The following is a 22,895-nucleotide window of genomic DNA, read 5'->3' as shown; positions in this document are numbered from 1 at the left end:
GTCTTTTGATACCCATCCCAGGATCCTTTATGCTGTGCTGTGTACGCCCTTGGGTCAGCATGGCAGAACGCAGGAGCAGACACACCTGTCCATGTTTGGACCTGATGAAACATACATGTGACCCAAGACTGCCCAGACACACCCCATAGGCCACGTGTGGGCCACGACTTTGCTTCAGTTTAGGACCTCTGCTCTGATCTAGGTTGGCTGCAGGAGCTGGCCAGACGACTAGAGACGCCCTACTACCTGGTGGGGCGAGGCAGGACCGTGGGGAACAACTCTGGCCTGGGTGACAACTGCAGCAGCAGTGGCAGCATTGAAGCCAACGGGACGGGGCTGGCGTTGCTGGGGGGCCCGTCCCTGCGTAGTGCCTACATTACCTCTCTCTACTTTGCGCTGAGCAGCCTTACCAGCGTCGGCTTTGGCAACGTGTCGGCCAACACGGACACAGAGAAGATTTTTTCCATCTGCACCATGCTGATTGGGGGTGAGACCCCCTGGGTTCCCCTCTCTGGGCCCCTCTGTCTTTGCCGTATTGGACTTCCTACCACACATTCCCTACCCCTGACCCCATCCACCTCGGGGCCCCTGTCTCGGGCTTTTCAGCCTTTTTCGGCACTGTTCCCTTTCCAGTTTCATGCCCCTCCCATCACTCATGAAACTTTGCTTCCTCTGCACTCCCGGCTTCAGATTTCCCACCTTTGCTCCTCCACCCGAGATACCTCAACCTCCCTTTGGTGTTAGGATTCCATGCTCAGGGCCTCCTGGCGGATTGAGGGATGGGTGAAGGCAGCTGGACCCCAGCATATTGAGGAGCAGGGCCCCAAGAGTTCTGAAGCCCAAGGGGAACCTGCATGCCAGCATGCCTGGTGGCCCCGGGCCCAGAGGCGTGTGGGGGGATGCCCAGCAGAGAGGGCTGGGTACCCATTTTAGGAGGAAACAAGGGATGGAGGGAAGCGGGGAGTCATGTGCCCAAGCCTGGCGGCGGCCCCCAAACCGCGACGCCCCTCTCCTTTAGCGCTGATGCATGCAGTGGTGTTTGGGAACGTGACGGCCATCATCCAGCGCATGTACGCCCGCCGCTTCCTCTACCACAGCCGCACCCGGGACCTGCGGGACTACATCCGCATCCACCGCATCCCTAAGCCGCTCAAACAGCGCATGCTGGAGTACTTCCAAACGACTTGGGCCGTCAACAACGGCATTGACACCACAGAGGTGAGTGGGGACGCTGATGCCACCCAGGTAGGGGGCACTGGAGCCTGGGGCCAAGGCTTGGCACAGTAGGGCAGTCGTGGCATAATGGAAGGATCTGGAACCCAGGTCTGGGTTCTAGGACTCCGTCAGTCCTCTCCGGAGTTTTGGACTACTTGCTGAACCTCTCTGGGTCTTTTTTTTTCTTATCTTTAAAATGGGGGTAATGAGAATTTCCAAGATCCCTTACAGCTCTGGCATTCTGTAAGTCCAGCTGGTATTGGGGGAGGTGGGCCACGAGACTCAGGGCAAGGAGAGTAGGGGATGAGGGTCTTTAGGGGAGGGCTGAATCCTGCCCGCCAGCTTTTCCTCCCCCTTCTTCAGCTGCTGCAGAGCCTTCCAGATGAACTCCGAGCTGACATTGCAATGCACCTCCATAAGGAAGTTCTTCAGTTGCCCCTATTCGAGGCAGCGAGCCGGGGTTGCCTGCGGGCACTGTCCCTGGCCCTGCGTCCAGCCTTCTGCACACCTGGCGAGTACCTCATCCACCAGGGCGATGCCCTGCAGGCCCTCTACTTCGTCTGCTCTGGCTCCATGGAGGTGCTCAAGGGCGGCACTGTGCTGGCCATCCTAGGTCTGTGAAGTGGGTGTCGAGGGAGGGAGAAATGGGCCCAGGAAGCATGTAGAATCAAAGTAACTCCATGCTATAGAGAAACTTCCTAGTAAATCGAAGGAGGAAATAACACAGCAGTGCTTCAGGAATGATACTCCAGGTCTTAGATGTCTCTACGCTAATATGCAGGTGTGGATAATAGAAAGATGAAATTGAAATTTTAATGCAAAGGAGATTAATACAATTTCAAAGGCTCTGTAAGATGGGACGCATAGCTGGAGTGACGGAAGGGTGTGCCTTGTTCAAAAGAAGCAAATCTAATAGGAGGGAAGTGAGTAATACTATATGTCAAGAAAATATTTTTCAGGAATCTTTGAACCTGAGGGCATCCTAGAGAGCATTTGAGCATATAGACAAAGATAAAAGGAGAAAGAGGAGTACTGTCATTGTAGAAATATGTTTTGTGGGTGGATGGAGGCCATGGATGATATTTTCCTGAAACAGATCACAAATTAGTGCAGAGGTAAAATATACCTGCAGTGGGGGACTTTAGCTATCCAATATCTCTTGGAAATCTCATTCTGCTAAATTCAGAACATCTGATAAATTCTTCACTCGCCTTGCCTCTCAGTTCCATCTCTCAGAAGGGAGGGTAAACAGTGGAAGGCATTGCTACCCCAGATCTAATTCTGATCCACAAGCAAGGTCTGTGGAACAGTCTAGATACTTAGGAGGAAATGACTCTTTCAGGGGAAAAAAAAACAGGTAGATCCAATGAATTCTAAAAAGGAGGGATGGAAGACTCTCAAAAACCAGTTTCTAGCAATACAATTGTAAAGAATCTCAATGCAGAAGAAAAACAGGAGACATCTAAAGGAAGGAAATGAGCATTTATTAAACAAATACTATGTGCCAGGCACTGTTGCTAAGGACTTTGCAAATATTATCTCATTTGATCACTACGAACAACCCTGGGAGATAGGTACTATTATTATCTCCAGGCAAAATAAATGATTCGTCCAGGGTCATACAGCTATTAAGCGTTTGAGGCTGCATTTGAACTCAGGTCTTTCTGACTCCAGGTCCCCACACTCTAGGCACTGCACTATCTAGCTGCCTTGAGAAATGATGTTTGTGAGGAGTTCTTTCAAAGCCCAAACAAAAAATGAACATAGAGAAGAAAAAAGAGGGACATATGACCAAAAATGAATACCAAAGAGTGGTTCAGACATATAAGAATGTCAGGAAAACTAAAGCCCAGAATGAACTGAGGTTCATAAAAGAGAGATGTTAAAGATACCAAGAGATGTTTTTAAGAAGCTAAAATCAGCTAAAACATGGTGATCACAGCAGAGAGAAAACAGAACAATCCAGTTGCTTCTTCATTCCCTGCTCCATTAGGGTGAGCTTCACAATGGAAGGTGGTAGAATCAATATGGCTAAGAGGAAATTGGAAGTCCAGTAGAGGTGAATGATAATAGTAAAGAATCTAGCCACTTTAATTGACTCAAGACCAGATTACATCCCTGGGCACTGAAAAAAACATGCAGTTAGGATTGCAAACCCATCTCCAGGAAACTTTGAGAGCGACTGAGAATTATTGAGAACAAGACATAAGAAGATATCCCAATATTTTTTTTAAAGTGAACAGAGTGGATTCTGAAAACTACAGACTAAATGAGTTTTATGTTGCTCCCTGACAAAATCCTATGCAATTAAAAGAAAAAAACACTGCTAGGCCTGTGGGCTAAAGTACTGTGCCTTCTGATACACTAAGGGACCTTTTTTTTTTTAAATCTCTGAGCCCATGCATATACAGACAGGGTTTAGTTCTAGGGAGCCTGACCACCTAAACAAGGGTCTTTATCTTGTACTTTTTGGTTCTTTATACCGTTTCCCAGAGCTCTGGGAAGTGATTAAAGCTTAGATTTGGCTCATGTGTAGGGTCTCTTCAAAGTGTGTTGGGGGGGAAGGGTATAGAAATATATACAATATATTACATTGTAGATCGAGTATAGGACAGCTATTTATTTTCTCTATACAAAAGAAATATTTGACAGAAGCAAGACCCACAAATGTGTATTGACTGAAAAATCTAAATAAGCAGCAAAAATAATATAATTGTAGTTCTCCCGCCCCTTGAAAGTTGGGACTCAAACATCAATCAGAACATGAAGCAGCTTTTGGAACTGTTGAATAGGCATTTTGTGTTTTACCTCGGCTCTGCACTGTCTAAACAATTCCCTTCAGGTCCGTGTCTTCTGGCTAGCCAGACCAGAGCCTATACTCATCCTTCTGTCTGTGAGTATCTTCTCCAGCAAGCAGTGGAGTGCATGTAGAAAAGGCAGGACCCAGAATCTCCTGACCTCTCAATTCTCACAACGTTGCTTCCCAGACTAAACACGCCCATCTCAGGATTATTGTTTGGTCACTTATGATTAGGCCAAGAAATGTAAGGAAGAAGGGGCAGGCCTCTGCCCAAGCTCAAGCTTACCTAGCAGAGGACCGTACTCTAGCTACCAGCAGCTACTCTGCTGCCAGGGTAAAGAAGGCCACCCTCACGAGAAATCCCAGAGTAAGATGATGCCACCCAGAGACTTGAAGGAAGTGACAGGGCTGAGTCATTCCCTATTTAAGATCCACTAAGTTATTCACTTCTCCTGGCTCAGTGGCCAACCCTTTCTGATTCAACTTTAATGCATCCTCCTCCTCCCCCATTTCCCTAGCCTGTTGTCACAGAATAAGGGATCCAGGTATGCTCCATCATCCCAAAACAACAAATCCTTCAGAGGTGAGTGAACAAGTGTTTTCCTGGAAGTAGCTAGGGCCAATCAGCTCAAGCTCTGTGGAGTGACCCATGCTCCATAGAGTCCACCTCTTACTATGTCTAGAATGAATTACTGATCACTAGTACCCTGCATGGACTCACTCAGAACCAGTCATGCCAAGTAATTTCTCTTTTAGAATTTGGTTATTATTATATCCAAATTTCTACTAGGCATTTGACCAAGTTTCTCATGATATCTTTATGAACGAGATGAAGAAATCTGGGCTGAATAATAGTAAAGTTTAGTGGTCACATAGCAACCAACTACACTCAACCAGTGGAAGGGGTCTATCTGAGAGCAGGTCTGTTCAATGTTTTGATCTATAGTTTAGATGCATATGTAAATATATGTATATACATGTGTGGATATATATACACATATATACAGTGTATATGCCTATATGGTACCCCTATACATGTATACATATACATATATGTGTGTGCATATGTGTATGTATGTGTATATATAAAATTTGTGGTTGACACGGAACTGGGAGGAAGGATAGTTTATGTCTTAGGTTACAAAAACAGCACTGCAAAATATTTCAGTAGACTGGAACATTGTCCCCAAACCAAAAAGGTGAAACTTAATATAGACAAATGTAAAGTCTGGTACATGGCTGATGTTTTTTTCATTATATAAGATCATAGAGACTTGGCTTGATAGTCCTTCCCATGAAAAAGAAGGTGGAGCACTAAACATGAAGTCGGGAAGGTCTGAGTTCAAATCCAGACTCAGACATTTAGCTGTGTGGCTTTGGATAAGTCACTTAACTTCTGCCTAACCCAGTTTCCTAAAATTAAATAACATTTGTAAACCTTCAAGTGCTATATAATGCTAGCTCTGTATTATTAATATTATTATTATTGACAAGTGGAAGTTTAGGTGATCGCAAGCTCCATAGAGCCATGATATGAGCAGTGGATAGAAGTAACAAGGAGGCACATTTGAGTTTAGTATAAGAACTTTCTCATCATTAGAATTATCCAACAATGCAATGCACCCACTACTTGTGGGGTAGTAAGCTTCCCATCACTGGAAGTGTTCAAACGTAGGCTGGATGACATCTAGGGATGCCGAAGTGAAGATTGACCCATTGGGGAAGGGGTTGAACTCTCATTTCTGAGATTCCTTCCAACTCCAGGATTCTATGAGTCTGTGTATGTTTCTATACTCTGCTCACCCTCTTAGATATGTTGGGGGGATGAGGAGAGAGAAAAAGAAGGGGATGAAAAGTGTATTTGGAGATGGAGAGGTTAAGGGTCTGGAGAGGCAGCGGGGCCACCGTGGAGCATCCCAGCTCTGTCCGCTTGCCTCTGTTGTAATATCTAGGCAAAAACAAACCAAAACACTACCTTAGCCCAAGGATGGTGTGCCATGTCTCCTAGGAGGGATCCCCTACACCCTTCATCTTCCCTTCTCCTGCTTCCAGGGTGGTCTGGCTGTTAAGGAAGGGAGCAAACTGTGTTCCGCTCATCAGGGTCTTCCTTCTCCCAGGGAAGGGTGATCTGATTGGCTGCGAGCTGCCTCAACGAGAACAGGTGGTAAAGGCCAATGCTGATGTGAAGGGCCTGACATACTGTGCGCTGCAGTGCCTACAGCTGGCTGGACTCCATGAGAGCCTGGCACTCTATCCCGAGTTTGCGCCACGATTCAGCCGTGGCCTCCGAGGGGAGCTCAGCTACAACCTAGGGGCTGGTGCAGGCCATAATGAGGTAAAAGGCCTGTGCAGGGGGTGGGTCCTGGGGAAGGACTGGGGACAAAGGTAGAAGGACCATGGACCTCAAGGGTGATGGGTCTGCAAAGGGAAGCCTTCAGAAGAGTTAGAGGATGGCTACCAAAATCAGGGGTAGGCCTTGGAGGTAAGGGAGTGCCACTCGACATCACCTATCTTCCCACCTGTCTATGGGATCTCTAGGGGGATACGAGCTCACTGAGTGGAGACAATACCCTGATGTCCACTCTGGAGGAGAAAGAGACAGATGGGGAGCCGGGGCCTACAGCTTCACCCACTCCAGCTGATGAGCCTTCTAGCCCCTTGCTGTCTCCAGGCTGTGCCTCTGCCTCCTCGGCTGCTAAGCTGCTATCCCCTCGCCGGGCGGCCCCACCATCCCGCCTGGGTACCCGAGGACGGCTGAGCCAGGCAGGGGGAGCACAAGCTGAGGTTGCACGTGCTTCACGCTCGCTGGGCCTGGAGGGACTGAGGCTACCTTCCATGTCCTGGAATGCCCCCCCTGACCTAAGCCCCAGGTGAGTGGGGCCACAGTCTATGGTCCCTGGGGCCTCTGGGGGAAATAACCAAAAACATTGGATGGACAGGGGGCATGACTCCAGGGAACTCCTACCCACTTAAGACAAGATAGAATGTCCCCATAAGCAGTCTTTTCTAGCCGAAAGTGTTTTGAATTTGGAACGAGATGCCCATCTCTATTACTACCCATGGAAAATTTTTTAAATTCTGTATTTTATGTTTTAACCAAAATCTGTCAAAGATAATTTATTAACACATAACTTCATTAACTAATCAGAATAACCTCTCTCCCCAGGCAACTTCTAGTTTACATTCGACAGTCATGGTAAACAATGGAAAACCAAAGTACATCCTTTAGGTTGTTTTGCTTTACCAAATAGAACAATCATAATTTTAATGATGTCATATATGCCTTTGGGGAAGAGCTGACTTCCTGGAAAACTCATGTTCCTTCTTTGACTCGGATCCAGGTGTAAACAAAAGGGTGGTTTCTCTTTATTTGGTTTACTTCCTAAGGTTAACAGAGGTACATCCTCTCCATCTACTCGCTGGTTCTGATCTCTTTGAGGAAATGCACATTATCAAATAACAGATGAGATATTTGTAAATTACTTAGCACAGTCCCTGGCACATGGGTGCTTAATAAATCCCTCCTTCTATCCTTCTTTCCTCATAAGGTTAAGAATATCAGACCAAAGACAATTTTACAGCACGCATTCTTAATTTTTTATAACACGACTAAGACCTTTGTGCTATCTGCTTTCACATTCTTATGTGACTATGATCAAGTGCCCTAAAATCTATGGGCTGTTCAGCTCTTGATCCTGGAAGCTTCTAGTAAGGAAGAAGGGACTGTGAGGGAATGGAGATCTTAGAGAAGAGGAAGGAGTACTTAGGGAGAGGAGACCCCTCTTAGAGGTCAGGGTCAGGAAAATATGGGGAAACCATAGAAGTGACATTAGGCTTTATGTTTGCAGGTAGTTTAGGGGTGAAAAATTAGAAGGATGTGCAGAGCCAGGCTTGAGAAAGTTGTTTTATTTTTGATAGGGTGGGATGTGGAGGTCTGGATAGAGGTGAGAGTCAGGACTCATGAACACCCTTCTCTTAATCCTGTTTTGGGGATTAAGTGGATTCCTCCTTCTGGAATGCCTTTCCTATCCTCACCCCCATGAAACTTCTCGCCCTCTTTGACCTACTCTGAACTGCCATAGCATCAGTCAGTACCACACAATTCATACTGTTTTGTATTATTTTTTCATGGTTTTGAGTAGACTAGACCTGTCTTCCCAATGAGATTATCAGTTTCCGGTGGGCAGAGAGTATCTTTTCCAGCATCTTGTGTGCCCCACAGCTCTTACCCATCACAGGTACTGAGCACACAGGTAAGGAACAGAAATTTATTAATTGTTGTGAAAACTGGGCCCACAGGGTCGTGGATGGCATTGAGGATGGCTGTGGATCTGATCAGCCAAAATTCACCTTTCGTGTGGGACGGCCTGGTCCAGATTGCAGGAGTCCCTCCCCAGGTCCAGGTACGGGGCTGAGTGGGAAATGGGACCATGGGCAAGGGGTCCTTCCTCTATCCCTAAAGCCATGAGCCAGCCCTAAAACTGGCAGGGAAGTGACTCCTGTATGCATAGACTATCTTCTCTCTGTTGTGGGGTCACTACCTAGAGGCAGGCCGAGGGAGAGAACCAGATTTGGTCAGAAGTGGAACATGGCAGCAGGAGGGAGGTGGTCAGGCCAATAGGCTCCTAAAACAAGTCATAGAACCATAGATTTGGAGTTGGCAAGGACCTAAGAGAATGGTTGGTGGTTTATCTTTGCCAGTTGGGGGTGGGAGGAGGTGGGGGTCAGAGAACTGGAGGAATCTCATGATAGCGAAGAAGACATTAAGGGAATTACTAGGAATCTCTTCAAATAAAGGGAAGATTTTTGGTTGTCTAGGCCCTGCTTGAAAATAAGGGATAGAATAACTAGGTGTGGTAGTTGCTGTTGCCTTGACCTGCAGGGGCTCGGGAGGTGGGTTGGAGGTGTGCTTCCCTGCCAGGATGGTTCCTGCCTTTATTATAAAGGCAGTTCTGTCCACCTGTGCTCTAGGGCAGACCAGGGCCCAGCTCCAGGCCCTCCTTCTTGCCCTACCCAGCCCTACTTCTCCCCTCAACCTCCTCCCCAGCAGAGAGTGGACTGCTCACCATCCCCCTCGGGCCCAGTGAGGCTAGAAGCGCAGATACGCTGGACAAGCTGCAACAAGCGGTGGGTGAGGTGGAGAAAAGATAAAGCAACCGGGGAGGGGAGGGAGAGGGTACTCCCTCCAGCACTAGAATTTGCAGCGAGAGGAAGGGGCAATGCTCCTGTCACTGGGCTGAGGGGGGAGAAGGGAGAGGAGGGAGGGAGGTAATGGCCTGGGCTGGGCACTCTGACCCCTTCATCCCCACCCCTGGGCAGGTGGCTGAGCTGTCGGAACAGGTACTACAAATGCGTGAAGGGCTACAGTCCCTTCGACAGGTGGTGCAGCTCTTCTTGGTGCCCCATGGGGAGGGGCTGTCCCCCAGGGCAGGAGAGGGTCCTTGCCCATCAAGGGGGTCTGGACTCCTGCAGCCCCTCTGTGTGGACACTGGTGCCCCTTCCTACTGCCTGCAGCCCTCCGCTGGATCCTTCCTCAGTGGAGCCTGCCCCCGACACCAGCCAGGCCCCCCACCCCTCACGGCTCCCTGGCCTTGGGGCCCTCCAGCCTCTCAGAGTTCTCCCTGGCCCCAGGCTACAGCTTTCTGGACCTCTCTGTCAGATTCGGAGCCCCCAGGCTCTGCAGAACTTGGCCCTGTGCCTAGCACAGCTGCCTCACCCCCACCCACTGATGAGCCGGCTGGAGCAGGGCCCCAGGAAACCTCCTCAGGCCAAGCTGAGGAAACTAGCACTGGGGAGCCCCCACCAGGGCCAGGCAGCCTGTCTCTGACTTGGGATCCCCACAGCCTAGAGATGGTGTTGATCGGCTGCCATGGCTCCAGCACTGTCCAGTGGTCCCAGGAGGAAGGGACAGGGGTCTGAACTGTTCTACACCCAGGACTCAGTGTTGTCCCATCACACTGCTACCCTAGCCCTCCCAGGTGGAAGGAAGGGGTGGCAGGTACCGCATAGGCTCATTCCCTCCTGCTGGTTCAGGGCCCTGGGCAGGGGAGTAAAGGCCCAGCTCACCACTGGTTCAGGATTCAGGGCCCAGGGGCAAAAGGTAGCCGCTTCCTTGGGGTATCCAGTCCTGGTTTGTTCCCCCTCTTCATTTCCCCTCTGCAGGCTGGAGGGGTGGAGTCCCTGTGTGCCCTGCATGTATCCCTTACCCAGCTACCATGTCCCCATTCCCAATGCTTTTTTTAAAAACAATAAAAGAAATCATTTGGAGCTTGGTGCTTTATTTACAAAAGGGGAAAGGTTTGTCAGGGAGAGGCACCCTCTTGGGTAGAATGCGGAACCGACATTGCTGACAGAACGGGATCCTGGGTCCTGGCCCAAATAAGGACAGTCTCCCTTTTGTACCTTCTACTGTGGGAGTCAGGATTTCTTCCCAAATGGACTCTTTCCTCCCTCCGGGCTCAATCAACCACATTTGGGGCTTTAGGAAATAGCCTCCAACCACAGATTCCAGGGGATAGAAGAAATCTCTGAAGAGCTTGCTTTCCCAGACTAGCATGGCTGTTGCGGAAAAAAAAAAGGCCGTGAGGCCAGAGAGGAGTTGGCTGGCTCGCATCCTCTCTCACTGTGGAGTTATCTTGGCAGCCTCAGCCCGGATGAGGGTAATGAGGTCCTGGTTGATGAGGAAGACAAAGCGCAGGCTGGCGATCTGTAGGCAAGAGGGAAGGTCATTCTTAGGGCTTAGAGGTGGTGAAACAGAAAGGGTCCTAGGCAGCCCCAAACCCTCTCTCTCTCTGTAGCCACCCCATCTCACCTCTACCACAGAGTTGTTGCTGAGCCGCCACTTGGAGCCACAGAGGACAGGCCGACCATCTATGTAGATTGGCCGTCTACCCTCATTGGCAATGAAAAAGTCACCGTTATTCTTCAGCTTGATGACACCTAAGGTACAGGAAAGATAAATGGGAGAGGTGTGGAGAAAGGATAGGCCAGGAAAACGCACCCACCTCTTCCCAGTTTTCCAGACAGCAGTTTCCCCAAGGCAAAAGAGGGAAGACTCCCGGACTCCCAAACATGGAAGGAACCACAAAATACCATCTCAATGGCCTCTCCACCTTAAATCAGGGCAGGACCCAAATTAGCCAGAATCCAGAGCTTCTGGGACTGGTGGAAAGGGTATCAAAGTGGCCTTTCCTTTCTACTCTGACTCCTCATGGGGGTACCTTGCTTTCGGGAGATCTTCCAGGCTGGACCCTCCAAGGATAGATCCACATCAATCTGGTTGTCCTTGGTAGCTCTGCCCAGGGTGATCTGAGGAAAGAGCGAGAGTGAGAGGCTGTAGGTCAAGCTATGGAAGAGAATAAAGAGGAGGGGAGAGAGAAAAAATGAGACACAGGAGGACAGAGCAAGAGGGTTCCTCACCTCCCTGGAACGCATCAGGTATCGTACCATGCGCCCACGCAGCACAGCCAGGGTCTGGTTATCAAAGTCTGGAGAACTCATTCCTGGAGAAGGAGCAGGGCTGAAGAAGAGTCTGCAGGAGAACCCTGCCCTTAACTCCCTTTAGACCACACAAGAGCACAGGGAGGTCACAGGTGCCCAAAGATCGAGGGGCATGATCCAGTTTACATTTATCAAAGGAGCTCAGGGACAAAGCGGGAATGGGACTGGCCCTCTGATGCTAGCAGGGGAAAAAATCCAAGCCCATCAGTTCCTTAGGGGTGACAAGGACTGGTAGGAGGGAATGATAGGTCCTCACCTGTGATGCTGTCCACCAACACCTGCCACTTGTGAAGCTCCTGCTCCAGCTGCCGAATCTCCCGCTTCTGCCGTCTGTCGGCTACTGTGAGCTCTGAGGATGAGGGGTGGGTCCAGAGAGGTGAGGGGAGTAGGTGGTGACCCCCACAGTCCTCCCTGTCACATTCCCCCTCCAGGATGCCACCTGACCAGTGACACCAGAAGTCTCCTTCTCCTTTCCCTACTTCCCTGCTCCCCTCAGCCCCAGAACACCCATCCTCTGCTGTAACAGGCCACTCACCGTGCTCCAGCACCTCATCCCGCATGTCCCTGAGTGGTGGAGAGAGCGATGGGTTAGACCTAGGCCCAAACCACATACCCCACAGAGCAGTGGTCCCCCAGACTTCCCCCTTAGCACCACAGGGCCAAAGAGGTCTAGAGGCCTATCTAAATACAGCTGTTTCTTTAGGCAACAAAGACCCAGCCCAGGACTCCAAGGCTACAGTGGAAACCCAAAAGGAAAGACTATGGGGGACGGGGGGCAATTAAGGAAAGGCAGCAGTCCATTTCACTCATCAGGAACCCAGAAGCTGTTGCTACTACTCCAGCCTGTTACCTCTTTCCCATCTCCCTTTCCTTTTACCCCTTTTCCCTCTTAAATCATATCATCTGGCCAATCCCATCCACTGCAGTCTGATAATCACAACCCTCCTGGGGGAAGGAATCAGGGACCTTTTAGGATAGGGAAGAGAATGACACCCCCTAATTCCCAAACAGGACAAATAAAACCCAGACGTAATGCAGGAATGCAGCCTCCTCACATTCCCAACTGCTTACTTGAGCTTGCTGTCATCAATGAGATCCTCAGCATCTGAGAAATTCAGCACTTGGTCCCCCTTTGGCAGTGGCTGCACTGAATGGAGAACAGAGAAAGGGTCAACACTGATTCTGATGAGATAGTCGTGTTATGTAACATACTATCAAGAATAAGACCCTCGGAATGGTATGCATAACTATTATTGCACTGCAGAGAGAAAGGGAGAGTTTATATGATACCCAAGCTATCCCTACAATTCCAGGTCCTCTTTATCCCAGGTACCAGTGTGGAGGCTGAGGTGGGTGAATCTGTGAAATGGGCACACTGAGAACACTTCTATTAGAGAGACCAAAAGACTCAACCCCTTGAAGTGACACATCCAGGAGTATTCAGAGAGGCCCAGGACCAATTCTAGAGTGGCCTAGTTCCTGTTGCCCTATTTCCAATACAAATATATTGGCTAAATGATATGATTTATGAGGGGAAAGGGAGAGAGGAAGAAGGTATTATCAACAATTTATACTTCAGTGTGGATTAGAGGACAGCCCCATCATTCCCAGGGGATAGTTCAAAACACGGTAGCAGTAAAGTATTTCCCAATTAAAAAATAACTAGGTATGAAAATCTCACAGGAGAAAAAAGGCAAAAATATCGCTTTTAAAGTGATTTCTAAGTTATTAAAATATCACTTTCAAATATTTAGATTGTGATGGAATACTATTGTGCTATAAGAAATTACAAGGGGATGGTTTCAGAAAAACCTGGGAAGACTTATATGAACTGATGCAAAGTGAAGTGAGCAGAACCAGGAGGGCACAGAGTAACAGCAATATTGTTAACAGTTGATCAACTGTGAAAGACTTAGCTACTCTAAGACAATGATCCAAGAAAACCAAAAAGGACTCATGATGAAAAACGTTATCCACTTCCAGAGAAAGAACTAATGAACTCCTGAGTGCAGAGTGAAGAGTACTGTTTTTGTATTTTTGTTTTTTGCAACATAGCTAATATAGAAATACTTTTTGCATGACTTCACATGTATAATGGGTATCATATTGCTTTGCCTTCTCAATGGGTGGGGGAAGAGCTGGAGGGAGGGAATTCGGAACTCAAGAAAAAGAATGTTTAAAAATGATAGAGTTCTAGTCAATAGGTAAATTTATACAAAATAATCTTCAAGCTAGTAATGATCTCGCAAAATATGTGACAAGCCTGAGTCTTTTGCTATAATAGCAAAAATAAATTTTATTCTGCCTCAGTTTTTTTCTGCTTTCTGAAGAATTTTATATAGGTGAGCTCTGAGGAAGAACCAGGAAGTTGGTCTAGGCCATTCCCAAGAAAAGAATAGCTAGCTGTTCCTTGCATTGATTCCAGGATTCATTAGAAGGCCAGACTCTAATAAAGATGGGCATCTTGAGAGAAAGACTCCTGCATGACCTTTTTAACACCTAGAGGCAGCTGTGCTGGCCAGCTGGAATAAGGAGGCCACTGAATAACAACAGACATTAATCTATGTGGCTGTGATGCCTCACTCAATTCTGGCAACCAGCCTACAAGCAAAGGGCTACATAACATTACTGTTTTACAGTCCAGTAAAAAACGTTACAATGAGATATGCATAAGTTTGTGCTAATTTATTAAAGTGAAAGCACACGTTCTTCCTTTAGTAAACTACAGACATGTAAAGTGGCATATGCATTCATCAGTAGCAGTTCCTCTTTTATCAGGTTTACTTAGCTATTTTCAGGGAACACAGTTCACAACAATCAGAGTTGGGAGGGACCCTAAAGCTCACTTAGTCCAGACCCTTTCATTTTAGAGAGAAAAAAACTAAGGCCCAAAGAGGCAAAATGCTTTGCATGAGTCTGTACTGTAGCCAGGATGACTGGCTAACATGACAGAAAAAGAAAATAACAAATGCTGGAGGGGACAAGGAAACATAGGTACACTAATGCACTGCTGGGGAGCTGTGAACTGGTCCGAACAATCTGGAGAGCAATTTGGAACTAAGCCCAAAGAGCTACGAAACTGTGTATACCAGGGCTGTCCAGAACACGGGCCGTGCTCCCCCATGTGGCCTGCCTGTGTCCACCACAAGCACAGAAATCGACACAAATGCTTTAGTTAAAGCATTTATATCCATTTCCACATCCATAGTAAACACAGGCGAGCCGCATAAAACCACACTGCGGGCCGCACTTTCGACAGTCCTGGTGTATGCCATTTGACCCAGCAATACCACTACTAGGTCTGGATCCCTAAGAGATCAAAGAAAAAGAAAAAGAAACCACAGGGACAAAAACATTTGTAGCAGCTCTTTTTGTAGTGGCAAAGAATTGGAAACTGAGGCAATACCCATCCACTGGGGAATGGCTGAACAAGTTGTAGCACATGACTATGACGGAATACTATTGTGTGTAAGAAATGATGAGCAGGAGGCTCTCAGAAAGATCATGAACCGATGCAAAGGGAAGTGAGCAGAACAAGAAGAGTATCGTACAAAGTAACAGCCACAATGTAATGATCATCTGTGAAAGACGCAGCTACTCTGATCGAGACAATGATCCAAGACAATTCTGAAGAACTCATGATGACAACTGCCATCTACCTTCAGAGAGAGAACTGACACAATTCTGAGTGCAGACTGAAGCACATTTTCTCACTTTCTCTATTTTTCTTGGTGTATGTGTTTTCTTTTGCAACATGGCTAATATGGAAATGTTTTGCATGATTTCACATTTATAATTAATATCCTATTGCTTGTCTTCTTCTCAAAGGGTGGGGGGAAGGGAGGGAGAGAATTTGGAACTCAAAGTTTTTAAAAATGAATGTTGAAAATGTTTTTAATGCAATTGAGAAATATCTAATGAATAAATTAAAAACCCCAAAACATTAAATTATGCCTGCTTTAGTAATAAATGACTTCGACGTGGGGCGGGGGGGGCGCCAGGATTTGAACCCAAGTCTTCTAACTTTCATCCAGGTGTTCTTTTTATTACACTATGCTATACTGTGGGTAGTCTGTGGGTCAGTCTAGAGTTGTCTGCTGTGCTGATGCCCAGAGCTGACTGTGCATAGGGTTCATGGCCACCCCAGAGAAGCTTTAGTGGAAATTTTTCTCAGACCATCCCTGGCCCCTCCCACCATACCGGCAGCTGCCTTGTTCTCTGTTGGATCCACAGGACCTCATCTCCAGGAGGGTTGCACCCCTCCTTCTCGGGGCAGTTGGTTACCTGTCTGGTCCTCCAGGAGATAGTACTGCTTCATGAGCTGCCAGTGGCTCTGCAGGGCCTTGGCTGTGCGGGACAAGTAGAAGGCATCGGGGTGTCTGTGCAGCAGGTCTTGAAAGGTCTCCAGGGAGGGCTGGCTGGCCTGGAAGAACAAGGGCCATGCTGCACCCAAAGAGTTCCGAGTTCCTCCCCCCTCACACAGGGAAGGGGAAGAGAGCAGAACTCAAGGAAGCTGGTCCTAACTTGAACCACAACATATCCTCAAGGGCCCCATCGAGGTGCCTGTCAAAGCTACAAGAGCTGTTGCTGGGAACATGCCTATACTTGAACGTCACTGACACACAAGCCCACCTGCATTAGCTGAGGGAAGAACTATCATACACAGAGGTGTATGTTTGCATGTGTATAAAACATATACATATGGAGAGAGGCATGCAGAGACAGGGAGAAGAGATTAGACTTGTTCTGCCTCAATGTGGAAAAGTTGCAAAGGCAGATTTTGGCTCAACACATAAAGGAAAAAAAAGTCCTCCCAACAATAACTGTCCACAAGTGGAATGGTTTGCCTTGGAAGGTGAGTCCCTGGGGGTCTTCAAGAAGAAGCTGGATAACCCTTCACTTGGGTCAATGATATTCCACCCAGATAGAGACTTTTAAGGTCCTTTCTGATCCCAAGATCCTCAGCTGGTTTTCCAGCCTCTGGTTTGCCTCCACTTTATCATGTCCCATTCACTTCTCAACTCATTCCAATTCAGTTTCTGTTCCCACACACAAATGGAATAAAATACTCTCCAAGGTCACCAATGACCTCTCTACTGTAAAACAAGGATGGCCTTTTCTCCTCTCTGCAGCATTTGACATAGGTGAGAACTCCTTTCTTCTTGGTGTTCTTTTTCTCCTCTGGGTTTTTGTGACTGTTTTCTTCTGGTTCTCTCCCTGCCTCATCAGTTCTCAGTCTACCCTGCAGGCCTGTTGTCCAGGGTCCCTTCCTAGCCTCTATTCTCCCGCTGGCCCCAATACACCTACGTTCGGCCATGTTTGCAAATGCACCAAGGTTCTCCCCTGGGGGGTCCCCTCTTCTCTCTTGACAACCTCAATTCCCATGGATTCAATTATTATCTCTGTGCAGATGATTAACAGGACTTCATACCCGGCCCTCATATCTCTCCTGAGTTCCAGTCTCACATCTCCAGATGCCTCTTGGACATCTCCACCTGATGCTTCATGGAGAACTCAAACTCACCACGTTCAATACAGAACCCGCATCCTTCCTAACTTCCCAATTTCTGCTAGCAACACAATATTCTTCTATCTCATCATTCAGGTTCCCAACCTAAGAGCTAATCTGAACTCTTCATTCTGACTCACCTCCCATGTTCTGACAGCAGTCAAGTCTTGCCAGTTCCACCTCAACACATTTTGCCAAGATTGCCCTTATCCCCTCTCATGTTGCCACCACCCTTATCACCTGGATTGGTGCAACAGTCTCCTAATTCGTCTTCCTGCTTCCAGTCTCTCCCCTGTCCATCCATCCTAAACAGAGCTGCTAAATTAATCTTACTAAAGCACAAATGTGACAATGCCATTCCCCTGTTCAAGCAGCTTCAGTCGGTCCCTCTTGCCTCTAGAATAAAATATAAACTGTTCTGTTTGCCATTTAAAATCCATTACAATTGGGATCCAAATTCTTTCAAGGCTTAATACACTGACTACTCACTCTGTGCCCTCTAACCTCCAGCCAAATTGGTCTCCTTGCCGTTCCCTGTACATGACATTTCGTTCCCCACCTTCATGCCGGTGCATAGGCTGCCTCCCATGTCTGCAATGCTCTCTCTCATTTCTGCCTCAGAATCCCTTATTTCTTCCAAGGCTCAGCTCAAACGCCACCTCCTTCAAGAAGCTTTTCCTGATTCCCCCAGTTGTTAATGTCCTTCTCTCAATCATTTTGCATTGAACTTTGTATATGTCCTGTACTTAGGTTTTTTTTGAACACCCTGTATCTTCCCCAAGCAGAATATAAACTCTTTAAGAGGAAGGACTGTCTCACTTTTATATTTATATTACTAGTGCCTGACACAGAGCAGGTGCTTACTGACTGAATCAGACTGCTGATTGATCTGGTCAAGGTACAAGTTCAATTCTACCCAACACTTTCCCCTCCCACCAACTCTGCCTTCTTCCCTCCTCCCCCAGCACTGGCCCCTCATCTTACCGATCCCACCTTGCTCAGAAGCTGCTCCTCAGCTTTGCTGAACAAAGCCTTACTTTGTATGGCTGCAATGGCCTCTGGATGTAGCTGCCTCATTGCCTGACAGGCCAACCTGGAGAGGAGAAAAAAGAAGAGTGTGGATTAGGGGAGGGAAGGAGAGGCCTCCGCAGTTCCTGCCTCTTAGCAGTACCTAATGGCCATCAGATCCAAATTCTAGATGCCTGACTCCATTTAAAGTGGGCAGTCTGAGAAACTTTCCATCCCTGGGGCTAATAGCTTATGAGAAAGATGGCCCAAGCTCACACCCTCAAGAAGCCGCTCCTCTCATTTTACAAAGAAATTGAAGCCCAGAGAAAGTAGGTAACTTGGCCAAGGATCTCCCAGCTAATTAGTGGGAGCAACAAAACTAAGATCTACATCTTCCAACTTCTAATGCAGTTCTCTTGCCCTGAAGAGAGCAGGATAGGTCCCATTCAGAACCTGCCCATCCTAAATGGGCTCCTAGGGACTAGAAAGATTTAGGGGGAAGAATTTCTCCACAATGGAAACCGGCTGTCTAATCTAATCACTTAATTCTCAGAAAGTATAGAGAAGGATATCAGAAAGGTGATCAAGAAATCCTTCTTCCTAACCATCACGAGCCAGAAAAACAACTCCTGTGTCCTTCTCCTGACCGCTGCTTGTATCTATCCCATACTCACTTGGAGATGACGGGATCATACAGCAGGGCGTACCAGCGCTCCTGGACTTCCCGAAGGGTGAAACGGCAGCTAAACTTCACACCCAGGTGGACTGATGTCAGGTCATTGGTCTGCAAGACCCCAGAAGGTAGTTACTGGAAGAATCTGAGCCAGGGGAGAGATCTCCTACAGTAGTGCCCATTTTGCCCTTGGGATGGCCAGACAGTGGGCTAATCTGCAAGAATCCCCTGGGTCTGGCTGGAGGGGAGGGGGAGAGTGGAGGAAAGAGGCACAGTTGATGAATCATGTGGTAGTGATACCTGTAGCACAGCATTGATGAGCAAGAGGTCGTCTGCTGGCTTCCAGCGGCCCAGGTCCTTGGTCACCTGTAGCGGCTGCTTGCTTTTCTTCATGCGCTTAGTGAGGCCAGGGGCAGGGGCTGGGCTGGGGGGTACTGGTGTGCTCAATGCCTTGGATACCTAGGGAAGTTGGGAGTGGGCTGAATGTGGCTGGGGATGGAGGGAGGGAGTGGGGCTGTCCTGACTAGAAGAAGATACTCCAACACTGGTATCCCAGGATAAGCGAACACCAGACTAGAGTTGTCTGTCTTCTGTGGTATTCTTCTCTTCGATGGGCCTGAGCCGAGCCCAACATCAAGGAGGAAGTCCAGAGAGTAAGCATACCTGCCCACATTTTACCCCCTTTCTCCCCAATTCCCATGCCCTTGGGAATAGAAAGCAGACCTTGACAGCACAGGGTCAATTATCTGCTGATGATGCTTCCCTCCCCACACTCTTCATGACTGCCAGGGGAATGCTACCTTTGGCACAGTGCCCAGGGCCAGAGCAATGCCACCTGGAAATTGTTTTTACACCCCAGCACTGCTGGGAACGGGCTGCCTGCTCCAAGAATAGACACATGCTTAGTGCCTCCTACACAGGATGCTGTACAGGATGAGTGGGAAGGGAGGGGAAAGAGAGGAAGAAGGAGGTTCTGGGTAAGGATATGGATTTGAAAAAGTGGGTAGCAGGAAGAAACAAATGGCCTCTAAGTATATAAGACTTTGGGCTTGGGTGGAATGTTCCTGGCTCTTACCCTTCAGCCCTTCAAAATCAAAAATGACCTTCCACCTGAAGGTAAGAGGCACTGACAGAGAACCAGCTCTAGCACTATAAATAAGAAAGCTAAGGGAGTCTCCAGGCCTTCTCCTCACCTTCTTCTTTTCGCTGGAAGAAGGCTCGCTCCCTGAGCAACGCCCTGGTTCCACTCCTGTGGCACCCTTGGCCCGAGTGGATGATTTTGCCAAGCTGCTCTCCACCAACTCATCATCGAATTTCTTCCTTTTGATGAACCTAAAAAGAATCTGCCCCAGTTATCACCTCCTTACCCTCACACCTAGCAGTTTCTTCCAGGGATTTAGCTACATAACCTCATTTCATGAAGGAGGTAGAGGTCAGTGGATCCAACAGGCATTAGATTCAAGAGTTGGGAATGGGGTATGGTAGGGTACTTGCCTCCCCTATGGTGCTGTCTAATCTGATTAGCACCTTTTGCCCCCACAGAGGTATCAATGAATTTTTCATCTTTTACTACACAGATGATGTTTTTAGGAGGATAGTGTCTCTCCTCCCTTGTTCTCAGCAGCATACGGTTTGGCAATGGAGGAAAAGGAACTTGGGGATGTGCCAATCCCCCAGCCCCAGACAGTCTCAAGTACTCATGATTCAATCTCCTGTTGGGAGTGTATGGGAGAGGGGGAGAACTGGGAGTTCTGGGTGCCGCCAACACCTCTCCCTGCTTTTATCCCAATAATCATTACTACCTTGAAGAACTTCTCCGCTTGGGAATAGTGCCCAAGGCCTGGGAAGAGCTTCGCTTCTGCCCGGCCAATGATTCCTCATCTTCTGAGCGGCTGGCAGTGCCAGATGCCATCAGAGATGAATCTAACAGTCCCTGAGGATCTAGAGGAAGAAGGAATGAAAGATCTGATTTCATGTCACTGTCCCACATAAGACCTTTATCCCCAGCAAAAGAAGACCCCTCCCCATAATGCTTTTGCCCTCTTTTTCTCCATTTCTCAGATGTCTGAATGTTTAATACAGCTTTTAGAAGTCCTTGAAGATGGAGACCAGATCTCCAAATTCTGCAGTTCTCCTGACATCACATGTTATACTATACAAGGAGTGCTCAAGTCAGAACAGTGATGTCAACATGGAGTTCCAGGCACAGATTCTATCACCAAAATGTAGTCACCTCTAAAGAGGAGCTAAATTTCCATGGAGTCAAATGTGGCCCTTGCTGTGAGATGAGTAGGGGGTGGCTCAGGAAGGACATGAGGCTTAATTAGAACTAATTGTGGCATGTGTGGGCTAAGGTGGAGGAGAGTTAGGACTTTGAAGTCAGGGGAGCTGATCTGAGCCAATACTACCTTTGTCCATCCTTCCAGTCTCTTGATGCCAAACCAAAGGGATAGGAAGAGTCCCACAGGTTCATCCAAGGCTTCAAACAGGGTGAGTTGAGAGGCTGAGAAGGAAGTCTACAAAGAAGAAAAGTGATTCCCCAAGATGGAGTTGCCTGACTAATTAGTCCCTACCTCCCTTCCCTAAACTGGCTCTCATCCTAGCTCCAAATTCCTTGAGGACAGAAAAGGACTGGGACCCCCATTTGCTAAATCATCTTTCCCTGTCAGAATTTCTGCCAGCTAGAAACAGGGAAGAAGGCAAAGCGTACATTCTCTGTTACCCCTGTAGACTGGGCCACCTATGAATTAACCCCAGCTTACCACCCTAGGTTACTGCCTCTTCTATGTAAGGCTGTGTGTTAGCACCTCCACCAGAAGGCACAAGGCAGACAGGAGTTAAAGGTGTGGAGCTCTGATGAAAGATAACTCGGGAGAGGATGCTGATGCTCTTGGCTACAAACGAAGCTCTTAGGAATTTTCTACGGCTCTCAATCCCCCCACATTTTCCTTTCACCCGGGGTTCTCTACTTCCCGTCACCAATATAACGCTGATTTAGAACTAGAAGGAACTGAAGGGGTGATCAAATTCAACCACTTCATTTGAAAGATGAATAAACTCTGGTCCGGAGGGAGCTAGCCCAAGATCACAGGTTACTAGTGATAACACTGCGTCCTGCGGGCTCCCAGCCCAGGACCCTTGGGGGTCAAACATCACTGTGTACAGCCTGGAGGGACTTCAGGCGCCAAACGGGTAAGGGGGTCAGACCAGGGTGCTCCCTACCCCGACGGAGCTCACACCCAGTTGCAACTCCCTCTGCGCCCCCCACATCTCCGGGGTGCGGCGGGGCAAGGGAGCGGGAGGCTTATTTTTCATGGGCCAGCAAGGACCTCCTTCCAAGCAGTTCAAAATCAGGTGAAAAGAATTTCACCTTTCTGGGCTGTCAGTAACAGCCAGGGGTCTAAGCCCCGAGGGGGCGTGGGAAAGCCACTGAGCTCACCCGCGACATGCGGGGTTTGCGCATGCGTACTCTCTCTCTCGAGCCCCGTTTCGGCGAGCGCATGCGCAGATTTTCGGGGCGCTACCGGGGCGGGCCCCCAAACTTAGTGGCGGACTGTATCCCATTTGCCGTGAGATTCTCGGAATCAAACCATGGGGCGGGGGGGAGTCTCACCATTCCTGGGCCGCCGGCTCCAACGCAGTATTTTCCGCGGCGACTGCAGCAGCCGCAGGGCCTCAACCGACTTTCGTTAAATACTTCCAATTCCGGGTCTTGGGCGAGGACGCCTATTCCCTTCCGGTTCGTCACAGGAACACTTCCTGTAGCAAATACTAGTGAGAGGAGAGGAAGGGAGAGAGGTGTGGTCGTGGCCATGTTGGTAAGGTTGCTGCCATCTTGGTAAAGGTGAATAATTCTCGTTTCCTCTTCCTTTTGGGAACAGCAGAGGAAGTTTCCCCAAATGCCAGTAACGCTAAGGCAACCCCACCGAGGACGTTCGCTTTTTCGTCTAACCCCGAACATTGTTCGCTAAGGGCAAAGAGGACTGGGAAGCAAGAGAAGCTGGCAATACTCCAATGGCAAAGGAAAGGACTGGGCAAGCGCAAGGGAAAGGGGCGGGGAAAAAGAGGAGGAGGAGCCCGAGAGCGCCCTCAAGTTCAACGTGGAGGGGGAGTTGCGTGCTTGGATGCGCCAGGGTCCTGGAGTTACTCCAGAGCCCGGGTTGCCCTGGCTGGGTGCCCTTTCCAGGACA

At 48.4% G+C, this 22,895-nt stretch overlaps 2 protein-coding genes across 2 annotated transcripts in view; one reads left to right on the top strand and one right to left on the bottom strand.

Moving 5' to 3' along the window:
• KCNH3 (potassium voltage-gated channel subfamily H member 3) overlaps positions 1 to 10,244 on the top strand; it is a 34,868-nt gene extending 24,624 nt beyond the window's left edge. Inside the window, exons 8-15 of the mRNA XM_036761117.1 lie at positions 203 to 487; positions 1,019 to 1,218; positions 1,579 to 1,828; positions 6,133 to 6,350; positions 6,554 to 6,885; positions 8,315 to 8,418; positions 9,066 to 9,142; positions 9,335 to 10,244. Coding sequence (XP_036617012.1) covers positions 203 to 487; positions 1,019 to 1,218; positions 1,579 to 1,828; positions 6,133 to 6,350; positions 6,554 to 6,885; positions 8,315 to 8,418; positions 9,066 to 9,142; positions 9,335 to 9,934 — 2,066 coding nt within the window. The 3' untranslated portion in view covers positions 9,935 to 10,244. The remainder of the gene's footprint in view (positions 1 to 202; positions 488 to 1,018; positions 1,219 to 1,578; positions 1,829 to 6,132; positions 6,351 to 6,553; positions 6,886 to 8,314; positions 8,419 to 9,065; positions 9,143 to 9,334) is intronic.
• A 29-nt stretch (positions 10,245 to 10,273) lies between these two features.
• MCRS1 (microspherule protein 1) lies at positions 10,274 to 22,435 on the bottom strand. The gene is made up of 15 exons (XM_036761792.1): positions 22,319 to 22,435; positions 21,114 to 21,221; positions 20,508 to 20,646; positions 19,899 to 20,037; positions 19,006 to 19,164; positions 18,707 to 18,816; positions 18,009 to 18,117; positions 15,800 to 15,938; positions 12,587 to 12,662; positions 12,051 to 12,079; positions 11,772 to 11,864; positions 11,435 to 11,517; positions 11,236 to 11,323; positions 10,827 to 10,954; positions 10,274 to 10,721 (listed from the first exon to the last, which is right to left on the bottom strand). The coding sequence occupies exons 2-15, from the start codon at positions 21,121 to 21,123 to the stop codon at positions 10,635 to 10,637; spliced, it is 1,389 nt and encodes a 462-aa protein (XP_036617687.1). The 5' UTR covers positions 21,124 to 21,221; positions 22,319 to 22,435; the 3' UTR covers positions 10,274 to 10,634.
• Between the last annotated feature and the right edge of the window lie 460 nt (positions 22,436 to 22,895).

This window comes from Trichosurus vulpecula, chromosome 5 (assembly GCF_011100635.1).
Source record: "Trichosurus vulpecula isolate mTriVul1 chromosome 5, mTriVul1.pri, whole genome shotgun sequence".
Taxonomy (NCBI): domain Eukaryota; kingdom Metazoa; phylum Chordata; class Mammalia; order Diprotodontia; family Phalangeridae; genus Trichosurus; species Trichosurus vulpecula.
This window is presented reverse-complemented; position numbering and strand designations above follow the sequence as displayed.

Bases quoted from the DNA above. Each gene is read 5' to 3' on its own strand.
- MCRS1 (XM_036761792.1), bottom strand. The intron at 11,518-11,771 runs GTGAGGACCTAT...CTCCTTCTCCAG, and splicing joins GTTGGTGGACAGCATCACAG to GAATGAGTTCTCCAGACTTT. The intron at 10,955-11,235 runs GTACCCCCATGA...CCTGTACCTTAG, and splicing joins GAAGATCTCCCGAAAGCAAG to GTGTCATCAAGCTGAAGAAT.